This window comes from Scatophagus argus, chromosome 18 (assembly GCF_020382885.2).
Source record: "Scatophagus argus isolate fScaArg1 chromosome 18, fScaArg1.pri, whole genome shotgun sequence".
Taxonomy (NCBI): Eukaryota; Metazoa; Chordata; class Actinopteri; family Scatophagidae; genus Scatophagus; species Scatophagus argus.
This window is the reverse complement of record NC_058510.1, coordinates 5,218,361-5,245,389: the sequence shown is the minus strand read 5'-3', so window position 1 is coordinate 5,245,389 and position 27,029 is coordinate 5,218,361. Positions and strand designations below refer to the sequence as shown.

The window sequence follows — 27,029 nt, the reverse complement described above, 5'->3', positions numbered from 1 at the left end:
AAACTATTAGGATTTTGGCTTAATTCGCTGCTTGGCCATTCATCAACACATATAGGATTCCCCTCACTCTTTTATCCTCCTGTTAATACAGCTCTAATTTAGAGGACTTCAAGGGGGTCGATGGCACATAATTCAGACGGAAAAATCAATGACTACAGCATTTGCTTTTGCACGGCACGGAGAAGCTCCAAAGCCCCATTGATTTAGTTCTATTTTGGGCAGCAAGGTTCACTTCCCATATTGGCTGGTCACAGTGAGGCAATTCATCTTGGGGTCTAACATGGCCTCAAGCTGGTCTGCCACTACCTGAACAAGCTTCTGGAATAGAGATCTGCTGCTAATGTGTGTGAACAGCCTTGGCGCTGCTCAATGGCTAGCAGATGTAGCTGCCAGCTGAGTCCATTAGTCAGTGGAGCTGAATTAGACCACCGCTGTCCCGTTCGCTCATTCGTCTCACTAATGGGAGAGAGCAGAGTGGGTTCGGTGTTGCAGAGGTGGTGGACTTGCATGTAGAAATGCAAGTGAAGGTGATGGAATGGTGCAACGCAAGTATGTAACAGATAAGGTGCACACTATCAGTCCAGCTGAGAGCCATAAAGTTAAAGATTAAGTGTCTCTATTTGGAAAAAAACAAAGTCCATTTCTCCTTCACTAAATGGTCATGACTACAGCATGAGGTTTGTCTCCAGTTTAAATTAACAGGATGTCATGACATTAGAGAATATGCAGTTATTCATTGCAAAGGCAGATCTTCAGATAACACGCGTGAGAGACAACATGAACACCGTCTTTGTCCTCAGAGAGGAATTTACTTTGGGCTGCATGGCTACATATTAAACTGTGAAACCAGCAGGCTGTCCTGAAAACGCCACAGAGGGACAATTTAAAGGATAAGTCTGGTGAGATTTTTCTTACTCACAACAAATCCCAGGAAAAGGACAAACCCTGATCCCAACAACAAGTGCCATCTGCATAGCCATGGCCTAAACATGGTCACTGCAGATTATTTTAAGTATAAGTAAGTATATTATTTAAGATAAATCTTGTGCTCGGAGTCATCAGATTATTTATAGGTTCATATGGCACACGCACAACATTAGATAAAGCAGTAAATGATAATGTATTAGGAAGAGCGCTCTGAATACCACCAGCACAGCTACCTAGTTTGAAGCACAGCTACCCAATTTGTTGTATTTTGTTCATTTAATTTTATTACTCTTTATGTGTTAAACTTTAACGACACAATAAATGTTTTTTACAAGGGTAACCTTAATTCGCTTTCTCTTTGAGATGAAAACAATTTGAGTACTTCGCTATCATTGGAGCTGTGAAAATAAAAGATAAAGCAGGACATTTTGCAGGTGCAGAAAAATGCTTCCAAACTGCTTTTGGACAGAGCATGAAAGCGCATTCTTTACTTTAAGAAAACAATCTTTAATATTCTGGAGACGATTAATGAGCTTCTCTCAAGGTTTCAAGCTCAGCATCTGACAACCTGAGGAGGAGACTTCACAATCAACTGTCTTTCTCCAGAACTGCTCAATCTACCTTTAACTCACAAGCTTTTTCTGGAGCTTTCAAATGCATCACACGACCAAAGTTAGACATTTGGGTTACGTTTGGGTTAAGCTTATGCTTTCAGAAAATGTGTGAAAAAGCAGATTAATTAAGGAACGGGGCTAACTGATGTTGGGGTGAGATGATGTGTTTACGCCTGGAGAAAATAAAGACACAAAGAATTTTTTTTTTTTTTTTCCACATGAACTGGGGTGTTTTTACTGCATTTCAGCAACAGAAACAGCCTTATTACAGATTGCACTCACAGCGAAGAAGAAGACACATCCTCAATGTCAGTGAACAAAGTGATTCAAAGTGGCCTTCGAGAGGGGAAGGGGCGGGGGGCGCGGGGGAGAGTCTGCGAACTGGACGCAGGCTCTCCCCCACTCAAAAGATGCACTCCAGAATGCAGGCATTAAAAGCACCCAGTTGATGCCTTGGCGGGTCAATACAACACACACAATGGGTGTAGATGTGATCGACAAAACTGTGTGTGTGTGTGTGTGTGTGTGTGTGTGTGGGGATGGGGGGGGACGAGCCACTGACACAAAATCACTGGACTAGAGAGGGCTTTTCATTCACTGGAGGACATGCAGTCACACCCGTACAAAACTCTCTGGAGTTTGTTAAAAGTTTACTGGCATTACACAATGTGTGCACAAAGAAAAAAAAAACGAGCCACTGTCAAATGCAAATGGCCTAATTTTTTTTTCTTTTTAGATAAAAACTGTTGGTGGCCCCCATTGCCTCCGTTGTTTGTCAGGTGATGCTCCAGTGATGCTATGCCAGTGTGCGGTCATGTTAAAGGGGAAAGTCAGACCCCTTCAGGAAGTAAAAGTCAGTCCAACCTTCCCTCCGTGTGGTCAAACACTTCTACGGATTACTGCTAACACCAGTTTTGTCCTTTTTGTCCACATGAAAAAACTTTTCTGTGTTATTTTTTGGAATATGATACTCTTGCAAGTCATACACATCCATATAGATAGATGAATCTTTTTTTTTTTCTTATGTCAGCATACAAGGTAAGCTGGGTGACTATATATGAAGACAACAACTACAACTTTCACAGCACTGGCATTGGTTAATTTTAAATACAGTACTCAAGCATTGTTAGATTAATAAAATAACCAAAAAAATAAAAGAAAAAAGAAAAAAAAAAGGAAACATAATACCCCGGAAAAATAAGCTACTGTACGCAAGTTGGTTTCTCCCCTAAAATGTTTCTTTTGTATTTCAATGGCATGATGTACATATTTGTTTTAACCATACCAACGGACACTGATCCAAAGGGAAAGTTGTCTATGCAGCGTACTCACTTTGGATTTCCCTTGATTTTTCATACAGTACCATGCATTTATCTCATTATGTTTATGTTTCGTGTATCCACTTTTTTCGACCTCTAAATTTTGACTGAAATCATCGATAAACGTGTTAAGATAGCGTTGTCTTCACATAGACTCAGGTAATGGTGTTTTAGTCGGTCATTTCTCGGTGCACATCCACCCTATTGCATGTTTACAGGTTTTGCAGGATACAGTGGCAATCATGGGGTTGGGAGGGAAGAGAGGGTGGGGGAATTGTGGGTAGTGGGGACACTGTGGGTTGTAGGTTATGGGAGATCGGGGTGAAGGGTGGGGGTGGGGGGGCTGTGTATGCTGAGGGAGGGGTTTGGGGTTGTCAGCTCCTAGACGACAGCCTTTGAATCCTTGCAGACCTGAGTGGTGGTGCCTGAGTTAGTCTGTTTAATGTCCGTCCTCCCTCCCACATGGTTCACTGGGCTGAAAAGACAAACAGAAGCGTGTCAGAGAAGATTTTGTCCAAGGACTTGAGGAAAGTTACAATAATCACTCCTGCTGTCGTTAAATCGCCCTAAGTCTTCCACAGAAGGATCTCAGGATTCCCCCAGCCTTTACTGATTACGTTCAAAATACGAAGGGTGATTCTCGTAAAAGAAAATGCTCACAGAAACTGAAAGTGCTGCCACTCCAGACACTTAAAAAGTCCTTGACCTCAGTGTGTAAAGACAGATATTCATGTGTAGGGGTCCAGCAAACAGAAGAACAGGTGCTGACACGGAAGAAAGAGTATTTTCATTTTGATAACGGAAAAAATGTGTTAGCGGCAAAGCATGGGGTGAGCTAAAGAGTTTTACACTCAGAGAGGGGAACGAGTAATGATCGACTGACGTAAATGAAGCTGTTCGAACGGTGTGGTTGTCCTTCCTCTTTCTTCCTAAAGTAGACAATTAAGAAAATGACTCTTTTTCTTTCGCAGGGCACACCTACTATGAAAATACTGAAGAAATGCTGGATTTCCTCCGTGGTTTCCAAAATAACCCTGCAGCGTTCCTGCTTTCCTACTTCATCGTCTGCTGTCGTCCTTCCTTCTTCCTTCCTTCCCTCCCTTCCTTGTTGTGGAGGAGACAGGGAATGACGGGAGTTGCGTGGAGAAAGCCCTCTCTTCTCTCATGGCTGAGCCTTGGTGGTGATAGCCATCATGCAAAGTATGGAGCAACTGACAGGAGTGTAGTGCATGTAAATATATACGCCTACTGCTGCTTTCCTATGGAGGAAAAATGTCGAGCGGAAATGTTGGACGCGTGTGTGTGGGTGGGGAAGAGAGCTGATGATGGACCAGCCTGCAGCGCTGAGGATTTGCAATAAGCCAGAATGACACACGCACATCTGTCCACCTGTGATAGGCCAACTGGTTAAACATCCAGCATGGGGCGAGCGCAGAGCATCTGTGAGTTTGGCACGATCCACGTCTTACCGTACCTTGATAGGGCCATCCACCGGGTCCAGTCCCTGCTCTGACAGCTGTTTCAAGGCACTTAGAGCAGCCTGAGAAGAGAGGGAACAACAGATGGTCGAGTGAGGGAGGGAGAAGGGGGGGGGGGGGGGGGGGGATTGGGTGGGAGGAGAGTGAGTGTCACCCTTCAGCTGCTTTTCAAATAACACTTACTCTGGGAAACCTGATGCCAGCAGGACACTTTCCCTTCACACTCTGTTGTCTTTGGCTCCTCTCCGCTCACTGTTTATCTAGTGTTATTGGGTTAACATTTCCACTTTATGTTTTGGCTGCTCTGCATTTTCCTAAGGCAGTCAGGGGGACATTTGTATTCTCTGTGGCCACAGCTAAACAAATGGCACTAAGTCTGGCAGGCCTATAAATCATAAACGTGACCCAAAGTGCTCAATAATCCAATCTGTGTAGCTCAAAACACAGATTAAACAACCAGACCAGGAAATAAGAAAGTGGACATGTAAATGTTGTTCAAGACTTCATTATGCTTTATCTCTGGCTGAGGAGCAACTGTTTTCAGCCTCACACCACCATGCACGCGCAGCACTCTAATCTAATCAGTCATTGAAGAAACAACATCGTATGCATGATTCCGTGAATTCACACCACGCAGTAACATTAACTCTCTGCTGCCTTGTGCCAGGCCTCAATCAAAGATGCCATGATGTCATTTCCTTCCCGATCATCGCCTGCCTGCCAGTGCCAGCCACAGGGGTGACGCGAGGAGGGTCCAGCCTGCTATCATAATATACACAACATGTGCGGGAGTCAAGAGGAGCAGCGTAGACACACACACGTGCCATGTGAGGCAGGACTGGAAGGTAAACGAAATAACAAATGAAACCTGAGGCAGAGGTTGTTTTAAAAAAATAAATCTTTCACATTCGTATTGGTGAGTGTGACACTCAGACAACCACTGAGCTAAACCATCGTTACCAAACACACTTAATGTCACAAACAGACACCACTTGTGGGCCACTTCTAGGCGGGAGATGTTCAAAGATGGAGGTGAACTGATTCATCTGTGCCAACCGGATGTTTTGACAGAAAAAAAAAAGTCAAAATAAAAAAAAAAGTTAAGAGTTCATAGTATTTTCTGCAACTAAGTAACCAAGTGCAGACCAGACAATCTGCTTCCTGTTCTCCACCAGCACCATACCTGTGTACGTACGGTCACGTGATATGTTTCCAGGCGTCCAGGTGGGCACGCAGGTCAGAGTTGAAAAGGTGCTAAAACACTCACTTTGACACAGAAGAGGACGTAGCTGAGGGAGCACATCTCCTGGCAGAACCGCAGACCTCTTCCTCGCGTACCAACCATCATGACCTCTTGACAACAGTATATTTCAGTAATTCTGTCTGCTATTTAGGATCATATTTAATTGTCCTTTAAAAACCAACCACCATGTGTTTAACTGTGTGCCTACAATTGTTTGTCTGCGTACTGTTTGCACATTTCATATCATAGATTTTTACAGTTTACAGAAATCGCATTTCATCATTACTGCAGCGTCACAAAATGAGAGAAAATGCAAACGTCCCCCGAATAGAATAAATTAAAAAGAACTTCCACTGCCTCCTTAAGCTCAGCTTTATTATGCTACGGACATCTGCTATACAGTGTTCAGAACTAGACTGGATCCTTTACACTCCGTCAGCGGTTAATCAGAGCTGAGATAAGGAGTCCGCGGCTCGGCTCAGCAGATGAGTGAGATGTGACGACTGGCTGAGTTTGCCTCATTATGGAGCCCACCAACGTCAATCTGTAGTTTATTCTTATTAGTTATATCAGCTACGTGGTGCTGACAAATTAAATTCTCCTCGCAAGAATATCTAAATGGGAGACATTTTTCTGATACCTTCAGACGCACAGACAGAGACGTCTCCATGTGAGTAACGGTCTGTATTTAAGCTCGTATGCTCCGAGGGGAAACGTTAATCACGGTCTAATCCTGAGAAAATATAAATCCCCCTGCATGGCGTATCAATGTGTCTCTAAGGAATGTAATATGTAGAGGAGGATGTTACACTCTATTATCTGTGTGCTTGCACCCGAAATAATTTTCAAAGCGTTTAACTTGAGATTATGAGTAACATAAACCAGGAATCATAATTTATGGCCGACAGGTGCAAGGGTCAAAGTCTGGTTTGTATCCATCAAACTGAGAAAAAAAAAACTTCCACCGCTTACAGGTATGGAAAACTCAGCAACACTATAGTACGACTGTTTTGAAAAATTGATATTCTTGGGTTATTACTTAACGTGCTTCTCCAGAGACTCAAAAATCAACTGGAGTCCCCCACTAAGTCTGTAACAGACAATTTATGGTGTGATGCGTTTTTTTTCCTCTGTGAGCATCTGACAGCCTGTGAGATTTAGGGCTCACATATACTTACAGAAACTTAGAGGCAGGCAATCTGATGATTTTAGATCGCGATCTTAAAGAAGTCCAGAACCTACTTTTCAGGGGAATGGGAGCGATCTTGATAGTTATGTCCTCTTACTTTACAGTGTCCCACACACTTTAACGGGTGGGTTTCCAGGTGTATTAATGGCTGGCATCCAGATTAGAAATTTTGATTTTCACTTTTTCATCCGCCATCGGTGATCAATCACTCTACGCCTGCTATCTACTGAGCACTGACAGTCACAGAGAGAGAGGCGTTCCCCGGTCGGATGTCCTTGCTGTAAATGCACTGTTTGTGGTTCTTTGAGTGCATCTGGTTGGTGTGACGTCAGTGTAACAACAAGCCTACTCCACATGCAGCACACCTGCAATTATGAAAACCATGGGTGAGTGAGTTTGTGTGTGCGCGCAGTCAGAGACCTGAGGTGTAGGTTTGTTTGAGTGGTGAAAATAAAACCAAAAGGGAAAAACAAGATGAGTAGATTAAAGTAGTCTGTGAGTAAAATGTAAAAGAGGGTGAATTAAGTAGAATTAAAAAGTAGTATAGTAATAGTAAAGTAATATAAGCAGTACCATCATGCTTCAAGTTGACCACACATAGCAAAGTAGAAAAAGCAATTAAGATAAGAGGGTAACTTAACACAGTCAGATTAATGCAGAACACATTATCAGGTCACGCCTGATAAACAACAGTGGATCAATCTCCATTTTTTGGTGACCAATAAATTGTAATCACAACCAACTTCCCCGTGATTACCTCTGTTGTATTTCATCGGTTTGGGACCTTTCTCTCCCTAAGTAAATAGCCAGAGCCCATCTGTTGGAGGGTGGGGGGACTAGAGATAAACAGCCATAAATCAGGGACTTGACGGTGGCAGCGCTGCTGATATACGACAGGCAGGCATGAGGGCTGTGGCAGCCAATCACTTGGCCCAGGAGCTCAGTGAAGGACACTGAGCCTAAGACAAATACAGGGCATATCTGTGGGAATGGCAGCCAGTGAAATCATTATTTTTCTAATGAGATAAGTTGGCCATCGTTAGAGGTAGCTGCTACACTGATGCATCAACACCAGAAGAGTATGTTTAGTCTGAGGCCGTGAGACGCAAAGTGGAGGTGTTCCATCTCTGTCACGGAACAAAGAGAGAGAAAAAGGTGGGTAGGGAGACAACGTGCAAAGAGGATGTCGAGTCATTACTAAATTGGAGAGGAAGAGCAGAGGCTTTCAAATTGGAAAAAAAATAGCTTGGGTTAATCTTGAAATGGTTTTAGCCAAGTGCTGCTTGGAACGAACACAGCGTCCGCGTCCAACGTGGGCCATTCTGATGAAAGGGGACGCAGAGTCAAGGTGGCCCGGACAAACAGCAATATAGTACTCAGCCCCAGAGTACCAGGAGTCAAACAAAAATCAAAGCAAAACACCTTGTTACTGTATTCTCTGTCATGAACCTGGCCTCCGTCAGGAGTTGGTCCTGGACACTTTGTCCCGTTCCACCCTGACTGCGTACGGAAACCCTTTTAATACTTAACTGACAGTGTTCACTGACATCTCCCAGTCAGACAAAGTCAGCTTACGCACATTCTGAGCTAACGCTACGAGATTCGGCACAAGCCAGTCAAATCTCTCTGTTGCTGCCCTTTTTTAATTTAACAGGGTTCACATAAACACACTGAAGCCAAGAGTACTCCACCGTCCGTTTCATGGGAATTTTAAGAGGAAAAAAACAAAAACAAACAAAAAAAAAACAACAGTGCCTCATTCACTTCAATGAGACCACTGCATTGGCACAGCAGGGGTGCTGATGCAGGGGGCTCCAACAACAAATTGTAGTGTTGTTTGGCCATAATGCAGTTCACCTAGGAGTGCAAGCATACATTCTAGGTACAATACCGTGTAACGAGAACATGGTATTAGCAATCATCAAGACGATCATAAAAACCACCACCACAAGAACTTTCCACAGTTATAAATCCTGCCTCAAAGTATTAGCATGTGCTGCTTTTTTAAATCTCATAACACTTCAAACTAGAAGTATATTTCCTAGATCATCTTTCATCTTCTCGCCAGTACCTATGATGGTATGTCCTACCACAATGGCACCTTGAATTTGCTATGGAACAAGTACTGAAGTTACCCTCATCACTCCCTCTTCACCCACCCTGTCTTCGGCCCAACTTTAGATAACAAACCAGCAATTGCCATCAATCCAAGGATCCAACCTGAAACGCCCCACAGCCCCTTCACACATGGGCTCATTCATCTATCTACCTAGCTGTCCCCAGTTCAAAGGCTTGGACAAACAGCGGTCGAATGTGATGGCATCTGAGGAGGATCTGCGACCGTGGCCGAGTTCCTGATGTGGATTGACAAGGGCGGCTCATTTTTCTGGGCCTGCTGCGCTCTTAATGGCTTCTCCGACAGAGTCTTCGTTTCTGTCAGCGGCTTGGCCAAACAAAGGCTCGGTCCCCCAGGAGTCCCTGGCATCAGCCTGATGGATCTGATGGCTTGTTGGATCACACCGACCCTGACAAATCAGACCCCTGTGTCAACTCTCACTGCTGGACAACTGGGTTCTTGGGAAGCAAGGAAGACTTTTTGGGGTATGGGAGGTTGGCTGTGGAGAAAAGGTGTAAAGAAGAACAATGGGAATAGACAGCAGAGGGCGAGGCTGGAGAAGGAAAAAAAGAGGAAGAGACATGTTTGGTGGGAAAGGACCCAGAGAGAAGAGGGTAAGGGTGGCTTCAATACTTCAATCCCCATCACTTCACCCTCTGGCCTTTAGAAGCCATCAAAGACCTCAGGGAGGTCCTAATGAGGTGAAGACCACCAGTACATCATTCAGTCTCACACACTTGGAGCCCTCTCTCTCCTCCTACTCTGAATCTTCAGAGTGGAAGAAGAAAGGGAAACGTTAGTCTAGTTTGCATGTCCTCTTGGCTTTATCAGATCAGATTCTGCCTCTGCTCTGCTGGAGGCCAGATGAAAGCACAGACACGATCTTAAGGTTTAACCCAATGACCCAGTCTCAGTAGTACAGTGGGGCATTTTTCTCTTTACCTAGCAGATTCAGGGCTTTCTGTGCTTCTGTATAGTCCAGCAGGACTACTACCTTTCTCTAATCTTAAGTCCAGGCCAAGAGCATCAAAGGTAGCGTCCCCTCTTTTCTTTGATCCTGCACCAATCACACGTCATGTGTTTGGACTTCCACTTTCTCCAGGACCCTGTTCAATAATTCTTAATTATTTGGGCCTTCTTGTTAATTCGACAAACATAAACATATGTTTATGGAATATAACAGTATAATGCTGGGAAGTGAGATCTGCTAACGAGTGGTCAAGATCACGAGAGGTGTGAACTGACAGACTTAAAGATGTCCACAGGATGTCCTCAGGATGCATGTTAATTCTGGGTCTGAGCAGGCTCCATGAGAGCAAGAAGGCAGGAGTAACAATGCTTGGTTTGTTCTTCAGACACATTCTTCTTATGGTATTTGAAATCACAGTTTGGGCTCCAAAAGGGAGTGAATCTCAGTAGATCCCCATGTTAAAATGGACAACTTTAAAGTAGAAAAATATGTGTACAGCTTGGTACACTGACGGGTTTGGTCTCTATAGCTCATTTCTGCAAATTCTTTTAATATAACTCATTTGTTTAAATTATATTAAGTAAATGCACGCATAATTAAGGGCGTGGTCATTTTGAGTAACAGCTATCCACAAACTAAAGTGTTCTGGCTACCTTGGGTGAAAAACCCTGCAGTCAAACTTGTACAAGTAATGTTAGATACAAATAAAGCCTACTATCTTAGCCTTAGCTAGCTTGATAGTTTCAAGCTCGATGGATGTGTTTCACCAACTTCATTCTGCTTACCTCGGCTCTATGCCTACTCCACCTTTTTGCTCATTTTTGCATTGGCTGGGAGTTAGGAGGAGTCAGGCACTGCTAAGATAAGTTTTCAGTTTAATTATATTACAAGTTCAAGGAAGCCAGTAAGCAATTATGTAAAATAACTGTGATCTTAATACTGACCAAAATAATCATTATTATCTATTTTTTATTTCTTGCTGCTCACTTTTGTTTGCTCAACTGTACAATCACCATTCACCCTCTTATTTTGCAATAACACACAGCCAGATAGCCAGTATGAGGTCTTAATAATGCTAGAAAAAGTTAGATTAATGTCTAATGGCTGGTTCTGAGCTGCTGTGACTGGCGGGAGGGGGGGGGGCATGAGGGGGACTGCAGGACGACTGCTGATGAAGATGATCTAAGGGTGTTCCACTAGACTAAACAATGACCCGAGTGGATTTCAAACAGGGTGTTTTTACAGGGAGGACCTGGGAAGTTAGAAAAATGAGTGCCCTGTCGTCAGAGAAGTTCTGAAGCTGCATATATTGTTCTGAAGAGGGCTTGTTCCGTTTTCAAAAGGCCACATAAAACCTTGACAGTGTTCCCTCTTTTTACGCTCATTCCCCAAAGCACAAAGAAATATGAGATACCAGGGAGGAGAAAACCCCAGCCATCTTTTTGTCCTGTGTTAACCCTGTTGTCACTTCCATGCCACATCACATCTTTCACTGATCATTAAATTCTTTTCAACATTATATATTGCAGATTTTCTTCTCGTTTTCCCCTTCTGTCATCTGTTCTCAAGCTTCTTCTCATCCCTTGGCATTCGTTTCCTCTAAATTATTTTCTTTTCCTTCTACCCACATCAAAAGCTTGGACAGGGATCACTGATACATTCCCGGCTAGCTCGTGGAGAGCACCTGTGTGTGCATGAGTGCTGGCAGTGTATGGTTCTATTTGTTAATATGGTGTGATGTGTACATGGATTCTTGAGTAACTACAGAGAAAATGTATTCAGATCCTTTCACCAAATCCCTTCTTCACTCTCTCTCCAGATTTCACATCCTCTCCCACATCAGAGGAATTGATAGAAGAGGCAGTGTGTGCCTGGCAGTGGCCTAGATGAAGCCTGACATGACGTCAATTCTTCTGAAGTAGCGTTTCACATGTGCCACTTCACTTCTCGTGAAACAGTGTAGCAACTGTGAATGCCGTGCAGCTAAATAAACTTCCCTACGAGGACTTCTGTTTGATTTCTGTATACTTCTCAGCCATGTGCGCATGCTGCCACATTATGGTGATCAGAATACCTGCAGTGGATAGTGTGTGTATTCTTCTGTGTGTCTCCCAGGCCTGAGATGAGCACTGAAGGTTGGCTTAGTGGGTAATGGCCGTGGGGCTCCCCGGGGGAGCAAGCCTTCGCTGACATGGGAAGCCATAAATAAGGGCCCAGGGCGCAGCGCCATGTCATGCGTCATTTGGGCCAGAGAGGCCTGCTTTATCCCCTCCCATCGCTGAGCTGCTGAGGATGGCACCTCCTAGGGCGTAATACAAAACATATGGGCAGAGGGCGAGGGGCAGAAGCACCTCAGCATACCAAACTCCTGCCTTGTCAGCAAAGCTTCTCGGAGGAAAAGCAGATACGGCTGAAGACGGGCTCCATGATAAGACTGAGCTAGTATGCCATGATCAAGCTTCGCCAAGAAAAAGTAGGCAAAAACACTGAGCTGAGCTTTTTGATGTTTCAACAGTGTGTCATAATTATAAGATAGCAGCAGTAAAAAACTGAGCATGTCAAACTATATTTCATAATCAATATATAAGCACCCCCCCAAAAAAACACCATATGTCACAATATAATAAGAAAAAGGTTAGCAGTAATCTGTCAACCTATCAGTAAATGTACAATATAGTTTACAGAGTGTCAGTGCGTTAATTAACGTTACAACGTTTGGATTATTTATTCATTTTTCCTTGTGGGAGACAGTTGGTGGTGTTGTTAGCTGTCCAATATCAATCCCACAAAGCCTTAGGTGATGTCGGTAAAGAGCTCAACCCTGTGATAGGCATCGGATCTAAATACTTTAGAACATTGTAAAATTATTGTAAGCCAATATACAAATAATGTATAACTGGCTGAAATTTGACGCATATATGTATAATGCATATCATGACATTATAAACAAGTAAAGAAGAAAATTTTGATTTTTCTTAAAGGTTTATACCAGTGAGGTGTGATGTTTTGCTGCTCTATCTGCATATGCAGTAAAAGCAATTTAGGTCAAGAGTGACTGGACTGCAAACTGACACATTCTTAAACCAAGAAGAGGAAGAATGACACTTTCTCTTTTCATCAAGAGTGGAGACAATGACACATCTTCACTGAGAAAGGAATCTGCCACCCACAGGAAGTTACGCAGGGGAGCCTATGTTTACATATCCCCAATATTTCAAAATGTTTCCAAGACTGATGAGTCAGTGATTAGGCATGAGATGAGATATAGGACAAGCAGAAAACACTGTGAAGAGACTGGGTAAGAAGATTAAAATAGCCTCAAGGCCAGTGAATCACCAACATGACTACTAAGTTGAAATTCTCCCCAAAAAGGAAGGCCACTGAATTCTCATGGTCAAACGCCCCCCCCCCCCCCCCCCCCCCACACCATACACATCTGCAACCTGGGTGATGAGACACAGTCTGGGTGAACTACTCCTTTATGACTCATCCAATGAACCACAACTATTTCATTTATTCTTCATGTGTATGGATGACATAAACAGAACACAATGCTGCTTCACCAACGGTACTGTGCTATAAGTCATCCAAAGGACTGATGACGCTTCGCAAATATGGGGAAGTCGAAGAAATCTTCAAAAATCTCACACTGAATATTCACTTCCTGGGCAATGAGTAAAGTCATGGTTGGAGATTTGGGAAATCCCTTCTGACTGTCCTGAATGGTTCATGTCTGTTTCCAGCAGGTTTCCCCAAGCGAGACCAAAGCAGTGTCACATCATGTGGTCTCCACCTTTCTATGCCAGAGGGAGAGGCTTCTATAAGCCTGAACAATTGCACTCAAATTGCCCTGGGGAGGAAGAAAAAGCTGTGGGAAGAAAAAGCCAGCCTTCAGACACTCACTCTGTTATCAGTCGAGAGATGGTGATCGGTCTCGGGGGCCGTCCCATTTCTCTCTTTTCTGCTTCCTAATCTTGCTTTATTGTCCACGTTTCTCCTTGTGTCAAAGATCAACCATATGATCCTTTTAACTGCCCTTTTCCTGCCAATTTTCTTTGTCCTTGGATTCAAATGACAGACTCTCGCTGTTGGTGGTGAAGTGAACGGCCTAGTTAAAAAGGCGGCAGTGATACAAGCGGAGGGTGGTTGGGGATGCAGATGTGATGGCTGTGGTTTTGGCCTGGCCGCTACACAACCTGCAGCAAAGAAGGACAACCCACTAGGAAGGATCCAAGGACTTAATCACTTCCCTCCATTTGCATAGATAATAAACTTAGTAAAGATACAACAATGAGGATATCAGCCTGGACGTCAAAGAGCATTGCTGCAGGTTATCAGCCCTTCCGTTAAAACGGAAATCCAATTCTGCATTGGGTAAGTGATGGAAGCTATTATTATTAATATTTATATTTAAAATGGTCCAAACAAATGAAGTGATAGGTCCAATGAGTCATCAGTGGAGCAACTTTCCAGAGTAGTTATTAAAACCTCCTATTCCTTCATAATGAAAACAGCTGCTGGTTGCCTTGAGCTAAGAACATGAGCTGCAGCCCAGGACGGATGCTTGAAACAAAGCAGCTTGTAGTCGAAATGTAGTCCAAATGTGTCTGAAAGCTCAAGTGTTTATATCTGTTCTGAGCAACTACACCTGAAGCTGTGGCCAGAGGCCTGCTGCCAAAGAAACGGGTGAGATATGAGAGTGCTTGATTAGATTCATGATGGGATTCACAATGTAGAACATGTTTGTACATATGAAAAGGGACAGAAGAGCTTGTGTGCACTACAACTATGTAATGTCTGTCCAGACACACATAAGTAGGCAAGGAGGAATCTAATGGGTAATAAGTTTAGTTCTTGGCAAAACTGAAGCTGTCAGTATATGAAGAAAATCTGTACAGCTATCACAGTTTAAAGGTGGACTTCCAAGATTAGCGTTACCAGTTCAGTATAAGACAATGTATGGCAATCCAATAAGCACTTGGTTTGAAGCATACTGGCCCCATTAGACCAACAAAAAAGGGTGACTTACAGGTGTGGAAAGATAAACAAGAAGAACCTGGGCATGTAGTATATGAAACGGTTAAGATAAAGGGTGAAGGGCTAAGTCTCTCACTGTGACAGCCGCCAGCTGCATGCAATAATCCTCAACTCTCCACCACGGGCCCTTTTTATTTTCTTGTCAGAGACGGCAGTGTGCATGAGAGAGTGGATGTCTGGTGGACAAGGACATCCGGTAACAAGAGAGGACGTGCAGTCAGACAGCGTTTTACACCTTCTTCCTCTTGACTCTTCCTCCTTGTAGTTCCCTCAGCTCCTTTCTGAGTTTACTTTTAATCACCTCGTATACACAAGAGACATGCCTGTAAAACCTGTTGCTGTGTTTTATAATTTGCTATGGATCCTTACAAGGCCTGTGACTGTTTCTCATTACCCAGCATGCTCGCTGGGCCTATAAGATGTGGATGGATATTTTGTCTTCTACCTAAATCCCAAGAAATACTGAGTGGGACTGCAACTCCATGTGAGATGGGGGTAAAATGAGACCCATGATGCCTAAGGGAGCCCCTGAAGTGTTATGAAACCCTTACTATGTTCCTATGGCAACTGGCAGTGTATTGCTGCAGTCACAGATTATGTATAAGGCATGTTTACTGAAAACAATAAATTCCAGTATGCTTATATCAAGAGGCAGGGTAAGACTCCTCCAACCGAGCTGGTTTTCTGATGAATGGGTCCAGGGGCCACACTAACTATCCAAAGATGTAACACGATGGGGGAAAACGTAACATAAACCACACTGAAAACATATGTCTTTTAAAATATGTTAGCATAATGCCATCACTGAGTTAGCTGAACACTGACAAGCCTATCACAAAGTTTTCATAAACAACACGAAGAGAGCCATGTTGTGGATTCAGTCTGCAGACACAGACTGACTGACGTGATCAGCAAACATAGGCTGACGCAGGCATGCAGAACAAAAGCAGCATGACATGATCTTTTCCAAAGCTGTATAGCAAAGAACACTAAAAAAAAAGTCACATGCGCACAAATTTCAGCCAGATAAATTCTTTGTAATGCCATGTCTTAGAGCAAAAATAAAATCTAATTATTAAATAATTAGAACTGATTTTTCAGGTTCCAGTGTTCTCAGAAAGGTGTAGCTTTCCATGTAGCTTAAAATACGCAGCAAAGTCAACCCTCTCAAAACCAAGCGCATCAGAGCTACAGTTTTCCTGCAGTAGCTCAGTCCAGAGGCTACAATCCATTATTTGTCACTGATGCTGTGATTTTATCCATTAAAGGAGAATGAGTACTTAATCCTCTGTGGGCGACTTTTTACGAGCCACCTCACACATTTTTACAGCATGACAAACAGACAATAAACACCAGGAAGGCGCTGCGTTTTAACATGTGATTAAGACGGAGCTAATTAGATTGTGGACAGTAAAACTGTGAGGGGAATCGTAAAAGAAGGAGCTGAGATGGATCTGAGCTAGGCATCAGGTACAACCAGCAGACGTTAAAGTCAGCGCGCCACAGGCTGCTGACAAATGACCAAGCGAGGGTTTCTCATTTCTGCTGCCTTCTCAGCAGTGAAAATGTAAATAGCAGACTTTCTGTGGTAAAAAAAGAAAAGACTCCCTCACACATCCAAGCTCCCCATGTCCACCATCCATCCATCGCTCCATTCTTCTCCTCCCTTTCCTCGTATGCAGTGGTTGGTCCCATGAAACAGGGGTCAGGGTACTAATGGAGGACCTCATGGCCTTGTGTGCCTCTGGAAACAATCCCCCCCACCACCACCACCACCACCCACCACCCTGCTCTCTTATAAATCAAGCAAGCTTCATTGAGAGTGGCAGAGTCCTCTGATGTCCCAGCCATGTCTCATTTCAAAGTCCTCCTGAAGGCTCACACGGTTCCACGTTTACTCACTGAGCACAAGGGAGATGTGTATGTGGGGGGGTGAGTGCGAGACTCAAAGAGTCAAAGGCAGAGAAGCCAAGAGTGAAATAAAGAGAATGAGTTTGGGTTAAGTGAGAAGTAGAAGGAAATTGGGAATAGAGAAGGTGTCCCAGAGGAAAAGGGGGCCTCTAAAACAAATGTTTATTTAGTAACTATGCTACATCAGACCTCTGACTTGAAAGAATGAACAATAAATCACACCACTTTGGTAAAGTCATTATAGCATCACTCTAACACAACATGTGGACATGCAAAAGAAGTGTAGATAAAAAGCACATGTACAGATATTTACAGATCACCTATAGAAGTGCAATCAAAATATAATTGTTCTGCCTTCACGCTAAACTGAACTGTGCGTCCTTTAGAAGGATAAATGATCACTGAGATAATGAGGTTGGGTGGTTTCCTTTACTCTATGCATCCAGTGACAGATGAGTTACATATGGATTCAAAATTAATGTTTTCCTAACTGAAAGTTTTGTTGTTACACACATAGCCTTTCTACACGTCATGATGCTGAGAGCATTTAATCAAAACCAGTAACATATACAGACACTCCTGAAGGTTAAAAAGGGAAAAGAAAACTATACATTTCTATGCAATGAATGTAGTTTTGGAGAAAAAGAAAGAAGGGTATATGTATCAATGGTACTTAAGATGAGCCTTGAGGAACTTTGGGAACTAAAGAACAACATTTAACAACAATGAAGTATTTTATGGGTGGTCATACGCTGGATGATTTCTTCACTAAGAGCAGTTTCATTTTTCATGTGGCATTTTATATTTTGTTTTTGCTTTTCTTTTGGTCTTTAAGAGGTTAACAACTCTTAACAATTACATTCACATTAAAATACATAAACACTGTGCACCTGAGAGTACAAGCTTGCAAATCCTGTGATGGCTGTCATACACAACAGGACAGAGCAGGACCACCTTATGCTCAGCTGGTAAAGACATGTGAAAGAATAAAAAAAAAAAATGTATGCATCTCCTGTTTCACTTACTACTGTGATTTCTTCCTCTCAAATTTAGGTAGTGACAGTGTGGTTTGCTTAATCTTCCCTTATCTCCTTTAAATGCAAAAGGTTGGGATGAATTTGCATGTAAAACAGAACACAAGCTGTCACTTGTGACTTTATTTACAGAGGAGATTTGGAAGATCATGAAGATACTGTTGTGAGGCATGCAAGCAAGTAGACACACACACACACACACACACACACAGAGTGTTTACTTAAACCGCAGGAGTTTGCGGCACCTTAGTCGTAACTGGTGTTAACCCCCGATGTGGCTGTTGTTTTGAGAGTTTCAAAATGTCTGCTGCTTAAGGCCTGAGAATGCGTTAACATCGAGATGAGAGGAAGGTGGTTGTAGTGGGTGGGTGTGGGTGTGGGGGCTCAGACAGACAGAAAAACATTCCTCAGTCGCTATGCTCATCTCCATAACTCAGTATGCTGCCACAGAGCACTGAACCCAACACGGGACATTAAGGGCCCGACTGCCACCACTGGATGCGTTGTTACCTGCCACTGAACAGTAAGGGTCACTCAGGGCCCAACTCATGACTGCCATGAATGAAAGACTGAAAAAAAAGGCCTCATGGCTGCAGTAATCATATTGTGAACGATGGAAATCAAAAACAACTTTGATAAATAAATAGCATATAAGCATCCCGGCGATCTTATTTCAGTGCGTCAGGAAAGCAACAAAAGAGTACAATTACAACAACAACACAGGTCATTGTGCTGAGTGAGTGTATTTGTCTTTGTATATGTGTGGTTGTTTTTATGCCTGTGAGGTGAGCTGCAATTACTGTCAGTGTGACTTGCTTAAGATGATTAATTCTTAGAAGTTCTTAACCGCAAGACGTGTGTCACATATCAGGTGAAAGGGCTTTTTAAACTCTAGAGCTTTTATTTGGGGAGTTGCACAATAGATGCTCAATTGTTGTTTGTGCAACTCTCCAAGGGAGGAACACCAGGCTGAGAGAACAGTTTGCATATTAGGACAATAGGAGACAGCAAAACAGTTTGCATAATGCTGATAATGAAAGAAAAAAGACATGTTAACCTTTGCAGAGTGAAAACCTAGCTGTGTCGGTGTTAGAAAAAGTGTTTTCTCCACAGGGGACATATCCCACACGCTGTCACTGAGAGATGGCAAAGCACAGGAAAAAGATTAAATACCTGTCTCTTATCTTGGGGACCTTTTCAGCAAGGCGAACTATCACTCAGTATCAAATGGCATTAAGTTAATGAGCCAGAGATGCTACAAAGAGCGCTGGGTAGCGAATTAGCAGCCTGTGCCTCCCACAGGGGTGATGAGTGAAGAAAGGTGTGACTGGGTAAGAGACCTTTTACCCACGCCAAATTTGTGTGTGAGGGAAATCACACACAGAGCCTGATGGTGCTGAACGCTGCAAGGCCACTGCCAAAACAACTTTCTTTTAGCACGGAGGTGATAATGAATGTAACACCTTTGGTTGCCTTAAAGCAATCACCCTGGTCTGACAGGTCTAAGAAACCAGCAGGGAGGGAGAACAGTTCAGTTGTATACACATAAATACAGATATAAATTACACTTAAACAAACACATCACTCGTTTTTACTTTCATCCTTAACAAAACTGGATATTTACACAAAATAAAAAAAATAATATCTAATATCTTCATCTAAAGTGGCAGATAGTGTAACACTGAGTCACACACTAAACAGTGTAAAGTTACTTAGAGTGAAGCCGCGGGTATTAGAGTTTTGTTTTCATCAGGGCTGAACAGAAGTTATCATCTGTTATCATCTAGTTAGCCAGCATTTGTGGGTAAATACTGTTTCATGTGAGAGAAGTCAGCTTGTAAACACTGCACACCAGCAGTAACCCCCATGAGGTGCTGTGTGTACTGTAAGTTAGTGTCAATTTCTCATCTCTCATGCGATGTGTCACAAGGTCACTTTCTCTGTTACACGACATTACGGGGTCAAATCGCCAAAATAACAAATAAAACGTTTTTTGTTTTTCCCCTATTATTTTAATTTCCTGATTTTATCTCACGAACACTGAAAATTAAGATAAAGAGTGTCAGTGACACAGTAACGTCTGTAATGGTTTAAAATCTGCTCTGTGGCAGTGTGTATTAAACCTTCTCACGCATAAGAGAATAGAGAGAATTTATTAAGATAAGATAATCCTTTATTATTCCCATAATTGGGAACTTACATTGTTACAGCAGCAAACAGGATATAGAGGGTGCAAAGCATGCACATAGTGATCCTAGAGGGCAGTAATCTCACCAGGCCTGAATTTTGGCTCTCTGCGTATTTTTTGCGACACCATGCCTGCAAGTGCATACATTTCATTACAGGGTTGTATAATTTCCATCTCGGGTGAAATGCATGTCTGCTACTTCTAGGGTTGTTGCTTATCTTTCATCTTTTGTTCAAAGTAAATACCACTCAGAGTGGTTCCACACGTGTGTGCGTGTGTGTGTGTGTTCACTTCCACACCATGTCAGCCCTTAACAGACATGCTAATGTTCCAAGGGGCCACTTGGAGCTATCAACACATCCCCTAATGGGCAAGTTCATGTTTATTCTCTCCCCACTGGTCACAGCTTCCTCTGGTGCACAAAGAAAAGAAAGAAAAAAGTCACTTCTGTCTCCCATTTTCTCATTCCCTGTCCTCATCAATCTCAAGTATTCCCACTCAATCAATTTCTCTCCAGTGCTCCCATCTCCCTGATTCTCTCTCTCTCTCCCTTACTGAATCATTTACACCCTCTTCCTCCTCCTCCATCATTCTTTCACTGCTTCTCTCCTCTCCCGTCACACTCTAATCTCCTGGTCTGAAAGGTGTTTCCTGAGGAGGGCGTGCGGGAAGACAGGCGGGAGTGATGGATCGCTCGGTGGTCGCTTCACTTTGTCCTCTCTCCAAGGCGGGAACAGGGTGGGGTTGGGTAAGGGGAGCAGCAGGGGTCGGGTAGGTCTGACAGAAAGGTGATGTTGAAGGGGTGAGGGGAGCAGGGGAGGTGTTTGTTACTGCTCCCCCTCTGGTTCTCTATGATGTGAGCTAATTAAAGTGAAGAATCACAGCTCTGCAAACGTATCCCTCCTGCTGCTCACAGCTACCTTATTTTATATAGGGCTCATTTTATCTGATAGTAAATCAGTTCCACTGTTGCTCCCTCTGGTTTTGTTTCAACAAACTCTCTCTCTCTGGCTGTACCACTTTCTGTTCTCTTACGAGCAATAGCCGATCAACAAGAAGTAGAAAGTGCAATATGTGCCTCCAAAATAGTAATGATGTAGCAGAAAATTAAAAAACTCAAGACATACAAGGAAAACTCAAGTACAAGAACCTTAAAACTGCACTTAAGTATAGTACTTGAGTAAACTGAACCATTGCCATTGCCCGTTGCCTTACTTACTAATAACTGGTATCAGTACTGACCCTGGAAGTAGAGTACTGATGAGTTCTAGGGATCGGTCCATCCCTACTACTCACATTTCCACTTGTGAACTGTTGCTATTTAACAGAGGAGTTCGGCTCACGGGAGCACCAGATGAACACCCCCGCAGGCCAAAGTTTTGGATCATTACACTCAGCTGTGACTTTATATTTTCCAAATATTTATCATGTCTGTTGAAGATTTTGGCATGTTATGTTTTGACCCAAATTTTCAGGTCTTCAATGCACTCAGAAACTTAAGACCGTCTGTTCCATACTCACTGAAAACCCTCAGGCCATGTTGATGCAGACTGGGTCCCACATACAGTGATTTAGGATACGTCCAGGTGCTGTGTTTGGTTACACAACATTGACACATAAAGAGGAGACAGACAAGACAGATAAGACGGGAGGAGAGGCTGTCCAACAGCTGCCTGCCTGGTTGGGTAACACTCCTGCAGGACCCCCTGAGAGGAGCCCAGCCTTGGCTAACGTCTGTGCCCCCGTCGGGAAGGAAAGACTTCAAACACAAGGCCTGAACAACCTCCACCCCTCTTGCAGCTCCCTCCCCTGCTGTTCTCCTGAGCTCCACGGGGGATCTCTGAAGACCATGCCAGCAGTCACCACACCATGAATCAGTCCTGCCGATCCTCCTGCTGCCACCATGCTCTCCTATTGTCACTCTTTCACTGATACCTGCTGCCAACAAGCTAAAACAATCAACAAAGTAATGCAGACAAATTGTAAAAATGTGTACCCCTACTGCCCCATTCTTTCATCCTTTGTTTCCTCTAGGGCAATTCAATTCATTATTTATTGATCTAAACTGACGCAAAGATCAACAATTCAGCATCAATTTGATACGCATCTATTTTGAAACCTCCAGGGCACATCTGTGTCCCTGTTCCCATCCAAGCGCACCTCTGTCCAAAACATCCAAACAGTATACAAGATAAGGTTTGTTATCATCACTCACTGTGTCTGTTTCAGTTTTCTTATAAAATGTAACACTTGTGATGGTTAAAATTTCTTTGTGAAACCAAGACTGTCGCTGCAGGGAGTCTGATTTTTTTCCCCTCCTCCTCAGCTGTGCTTCTGACACAATATCAGGTGGATAATGTGTTGCTGTTGGATAAAAGAGTGCCTGGGATTAAAACGTTACAAAAGTTATTTTTACAATAAACACATAAACGTATACACACCGCTGTATCGTATTTTAAGAGCTACGGGTTACGGGTTACGAGTTACAACTTCTGTTAGGGCTGTGCTGCTGATCGACTGACTCAGAAAGAAAGCAGAATAACTAGAAGGTAGCGATCAGCAAGGCAGCGGGAAACAGCCTTGACAGCTCTGCTGGACTGCTAGAAACTGACTGTATGACTCTCTTCTAACTCTCCTCTCACTGACTATTCACATTCAAAGCTTGTTACTGACATATGTGGTCATCTTGTCTCCGATTGTGTTAAAACGGCATATGATATTGTCTCACATTGATCACAGGCCGCTGACTTGAAACAAAATCATATAGCGGCAGACTCTGTGATATCAGCAAATACTGCATGTTGTCCAAAAGATCAATATAACGTTGTATTTTGATTAAAATTAAACCTGTTCTCCTCATCACAATTCCGCCTGCAGCAATGTGGGTACATATGATGAACAAGGTCAGATGTCCAATTAATGTTAGCAGAACTGTCTGTTTTGTTTCCGCAGGCGGTACTGAGTGCTCTGATTGCATGGTTATGTGTGTGTGTGTGTGTGTGTGTGTGTGTGTGTGTGAGTGAGTGATCTGGCATAAGATTACAGAAACAGGCAAGTGAGTAAGCATGTGACCAAATAGTGTTTTGGTAAGGTGAAACACCTTTTCACAAGTACTGTCTCAGTGAATGAAGTCTGTTCATAGACAGGCTATGGAAAACCTTAGCTTTGCTTAGCTAGATAACAAACTACAAAGAGAAGAGAGGAAAGAGACCTGGCAGAATTCATAAGGCATAAATCCAGAATGAAGCGATCCAAAATTTTTTTAAAAAGTAGCCCTCATTACCTGAAAGCATGTCTAAAACACATCTTAATCCTGATGCACTATGTTCAAAATGTCATATCAAATTAGACAAAATGTGTTCTTGCTACAGGAAACTCAGGCAGCCACAGCTGACAATCTGGGAGACAGGGCCTCCAGGGCCTGGGGTGGCTCAGCTGAGGACATTACTGCACGCAAAGCAACCCCTCACCCACACACACACACATGCACAAATGCACACAGAGTCTGGTGGCAGACAACAGTCACCCTGTCATCTTCAATTGCAGGCCGCTCATGTTGGAGCAGCGACACCTCACCCACAGCTCAGTGGGCCTCGGCCCCCCTGGTGTCCCATTGCCGCCACAGAGGGACTGCCAGAGAGTTACTTCAGCTCTGCAGAACAAACACAGAAATCTGCCTGTCTAAAAAACATGCAGCCCTGTTGAAAAATGTCTAAATATATCTCAGTGCAAAGTTTGTGACCAAGGAGTAACCCATAGCTGTAAGTTCAAAGGCTTTCGGACTGGAGGTCGCCTAAAAATAAACTTTTGAGTCAATATGAGGCTTTATATAAAAAGAAACAAAAAGGAATGAATAGTTCTCAAAGTGCACTAGTTAAGTCAAAAAGCTGCCAAGATTGTATTTTTCCTTCTCATCTATGTATTAATTAATTCAAATGCACAATATGTTGACAAACATTTTTGGCTCCAGGCGGGTTTCATCTAGCATAGCAGCCAAGGGGCTCACATGTGTTTGGCAGATGGCACAGAGTAGATGGCATATAAGGTCAGAGGGAGCACTCAGCTGTATATCTCTCACACATACAGGCCCTCCAGGAATGTCTACACAAGGCCAAAGATTATGGCAACTAAACACTGTGGTGTATGTTTACGCGTAGGTGCTTCTATGTGTGTGTTTGCGCTTGTTGACAATGAGCAGACCATTGTAGAAATTACACTGACAACACCTCTGCTCTCGATCAGTAATGTTTACTGTGAAGCAGAAGGGTGTACTAAGGTTTCACTCTCAGATCAACGATACTAAAACTTTAACGTGTAATTCATTCTCTCTGTTAAACTCAAGTGTAAACATAACACCATGCGGCTGACAATGTTAACTGAGAAAATGGCCTGTTGCACAAGTAGCAACATTAGTTTAAAGTTAAAGTTAGCTATAAATTAAGTGTTTACTAAGTGGAAATTATATGTAATTAAATTAAAATGGGCTGCACCACACAAACCACTTCTTGTGTGGAGATGAGTTGTCACTATATATTTAGACATGCACATTTCCAGGTGTAACTACTGTGAAGCTAGCTGAACCAACTGACAAAGCTAACATTAGCTTGCTAATATGTGAGCCGTTTACAGTGAAAGTTTTATTAAATATGGCAGACATATCTGACCTGACACTCTAATCGCCATTTAACAAAGATGTGAATGAAATAACATATCTCAAACATTATGTGACTATCAGACAAAGTTATTAAATAATCAGTCAGTTAGCATAACATATTGCAAACACACTATAAACTCTGTGGGGATAATCATTCTCAACATCATAACAATAATAATAAATATAATAATAATGATGGTAAAAAACAACAATCAGTCATGTGATTAAACCCGATTTGGCACGACAAATAGGCCAACCCTTACTAACATAACAACAGCAAATGTTTAATCTCTGTTGAGTCAGCCTGTCAACTTAATGGGATGAATAAACACAAACATACAAAGAGAAAACTGCCTTGCTAGCTCAGTCTTACTGTTGCTCAGATGGAAAAAAATATTTTTCCCGATTTAGCTACCACGTCAACAAACTTCACATGTATATTTAAGCTAGTAGCGCCACGCCAGCAGCACAGCTGATGAAGGACGCCAGAGCATCAAGTAACATTGAGGCTGGGATTTTGTGTGATCCAAACATTTCAAATAACTCCAGAGCGCTATTAAGTCCAAAAGTCAAAATTAATTGATAAAAGATGTAATCATTTCCAAAATTCACAACATGTTTTTATCGAACAAAATATTCTGCTTCAATCTATTTTTGTTGGCATTTAGCCTTTCAAAAACAACAACATTCTGACTGCAGTCACAAAGGAGTCCAAACGAGGACGTTCCAGTTATGTGGTAGGCGCCTTAACTATTGGGCTCCTGGCGCACCAACAAAACCATAATAATGGAAAATGGAAAGAATAGCCTGTGGGCAGAGAAAGGGAGAGCAACACATATGGGTGGGAGGGACGCACGCTCTTTGTGTTTTAAACTAAAATAAAAGCAAGCTTTGGCCAGAAACAGGAGACTGTCTGTTGAAACATTATTATAGCTTTCCATTACTATTGCTGCTATTGTTCAACAGTTAGCTGATTAACTGATCAGATTACGTCTTTTCTTTGATCTGCAACAAAAAGTAAGATGTTTTGGCAGCATGAGCGCTCTTTCTTCAAGTGCTTCTAATACTCATTTAACATGGAGGCTAATTAAGATGATTACATAGCCGACATACTTTTTTAAATTTTGATTTACAACCCGACGTGTGTTTATTACATCTCTGGCATTCAAACAAACGCTAAAATAACACCTACTTGGGAAAGATTTCCTCATGTTGCCAAGTGAAGACAAAACCACAAGAACACAAAACAATATTATTAGAACAATGATATACACACAGATAATAGAATGGTGATGCATGGATGACATTAATATCTATTAAGTTTTTCTGAAACTGTTTGATTTACAAAACTGTAAATCAAACTAATACTCTTTAAACAGTTATAAATTAAACACATCTTGCTTAATTTTCATCAAGAGCTATTTTGCCAACTGTATTTTTGTCAACTACTCATCCATAACTGCAGCCAATATCCTACACATTTTTCTTTCATACATCAGGGGCAGAGGAGTGTAGAGAGGATTTCCTTTAGGTGTTGATCTTTATCAATTGCTCTGGTCTACCTGATACGAACCTCCATGACAGTGCAGATAACGCAGCAGGAAATTCCCACAGAATGAAACGCACAGGAGCCTCCACACATAACTGTGTGATTTGTGTGTGTGCTGCAGCAGCAGCAGCAGACACATGCTCCAGGAAAGGTTTTTATCACCTCTTAGCCAAGAGATCCCCTGCTCCATCACATCAGATTTACGATGTCTAATTACACAGATAACAGCGCAAGGTGTGTGAGTTTGTGTGCATGGATGCCAACGCCAGCACGTGCCACAGGAAACACGTTGATCTCTGGTGAACCGTTAATTGGCACCTCTGAGGTATGACGGATCGATCTGAACGCGGATGCCTGAGATTCTACTGAATCAGTTCTATTGACTTGCAGGTATGTCCAGGGGCCTTATTAGTATGTCAACAACGGGCCTGTCCTCACAGCAGCCAGTGCCCGTGTGCCATCATCAAACCAAATGAGTGACGCATTCAGCCCTACTTTGTTCAACAAGTGTTGGAGTTTGGGGGGCTGCTGAGGGTGACCCCCTTATTGTTAGGTGCTCCCTTTGTGGTTGCACTCCTCACTGTACTGAGAAGAGAAGAAGAAAGGCCTTCTCTAACAGTCGGTCATGCCCCAGTGCTCCTGGCAACAACAGGTCCCGAGGACGCAGACCTGCCTGGCCTATATTGGCTTGGCTCTCAGCTAGCGGTGGCGGCACTAGCCCCCTGTCAGCTGTCCCATTCAGGGCCCGGTTCGGCCCTTTATTAAAGCTTTGAAGACTGCTGAATAAAGGGGCGTCCTAT

At 42.9% G+C, this 27,029-nt stretch overlaps 1 protein-coding gene across 4 annotated transcripts in view; it reads right to left on the bottom strand.

Moving 5' to 3' along the window:
• Positions 1-2,501: 2,501 nt before the first annotated feature.
• stau2 (staufen double-stranded RNA binding protein 2) overlaps positions 2,502-27,029 on the bottom strand; it is a 76,793-nt gene continuing 52,265 nt past the window's right edge. For 3 of the 4 annotated variants that reach the window (XM_046371903.1, XM_046371902.1, XM_046371904.1), the window contains exons 14-15: positions 4,335-4,400; positions 2,502-3,335 (exon numbers count right to left, since the gene is read on the bottom strand). In XM_046371903.1, the coding sequence (XP_046227859.1) occupies positions 3,300-3,335; positions 4,335-4,400 (102 nt within the window). In that variant the 3' untranslated portion in view covers positions 2,502-3,299. The remainder of the gene's footprint in view (positions 3,336-4,334; positions 4,401-27,029) is intronic. The other variant, XM_046371905.1, reaches the window with a different exon arrangement.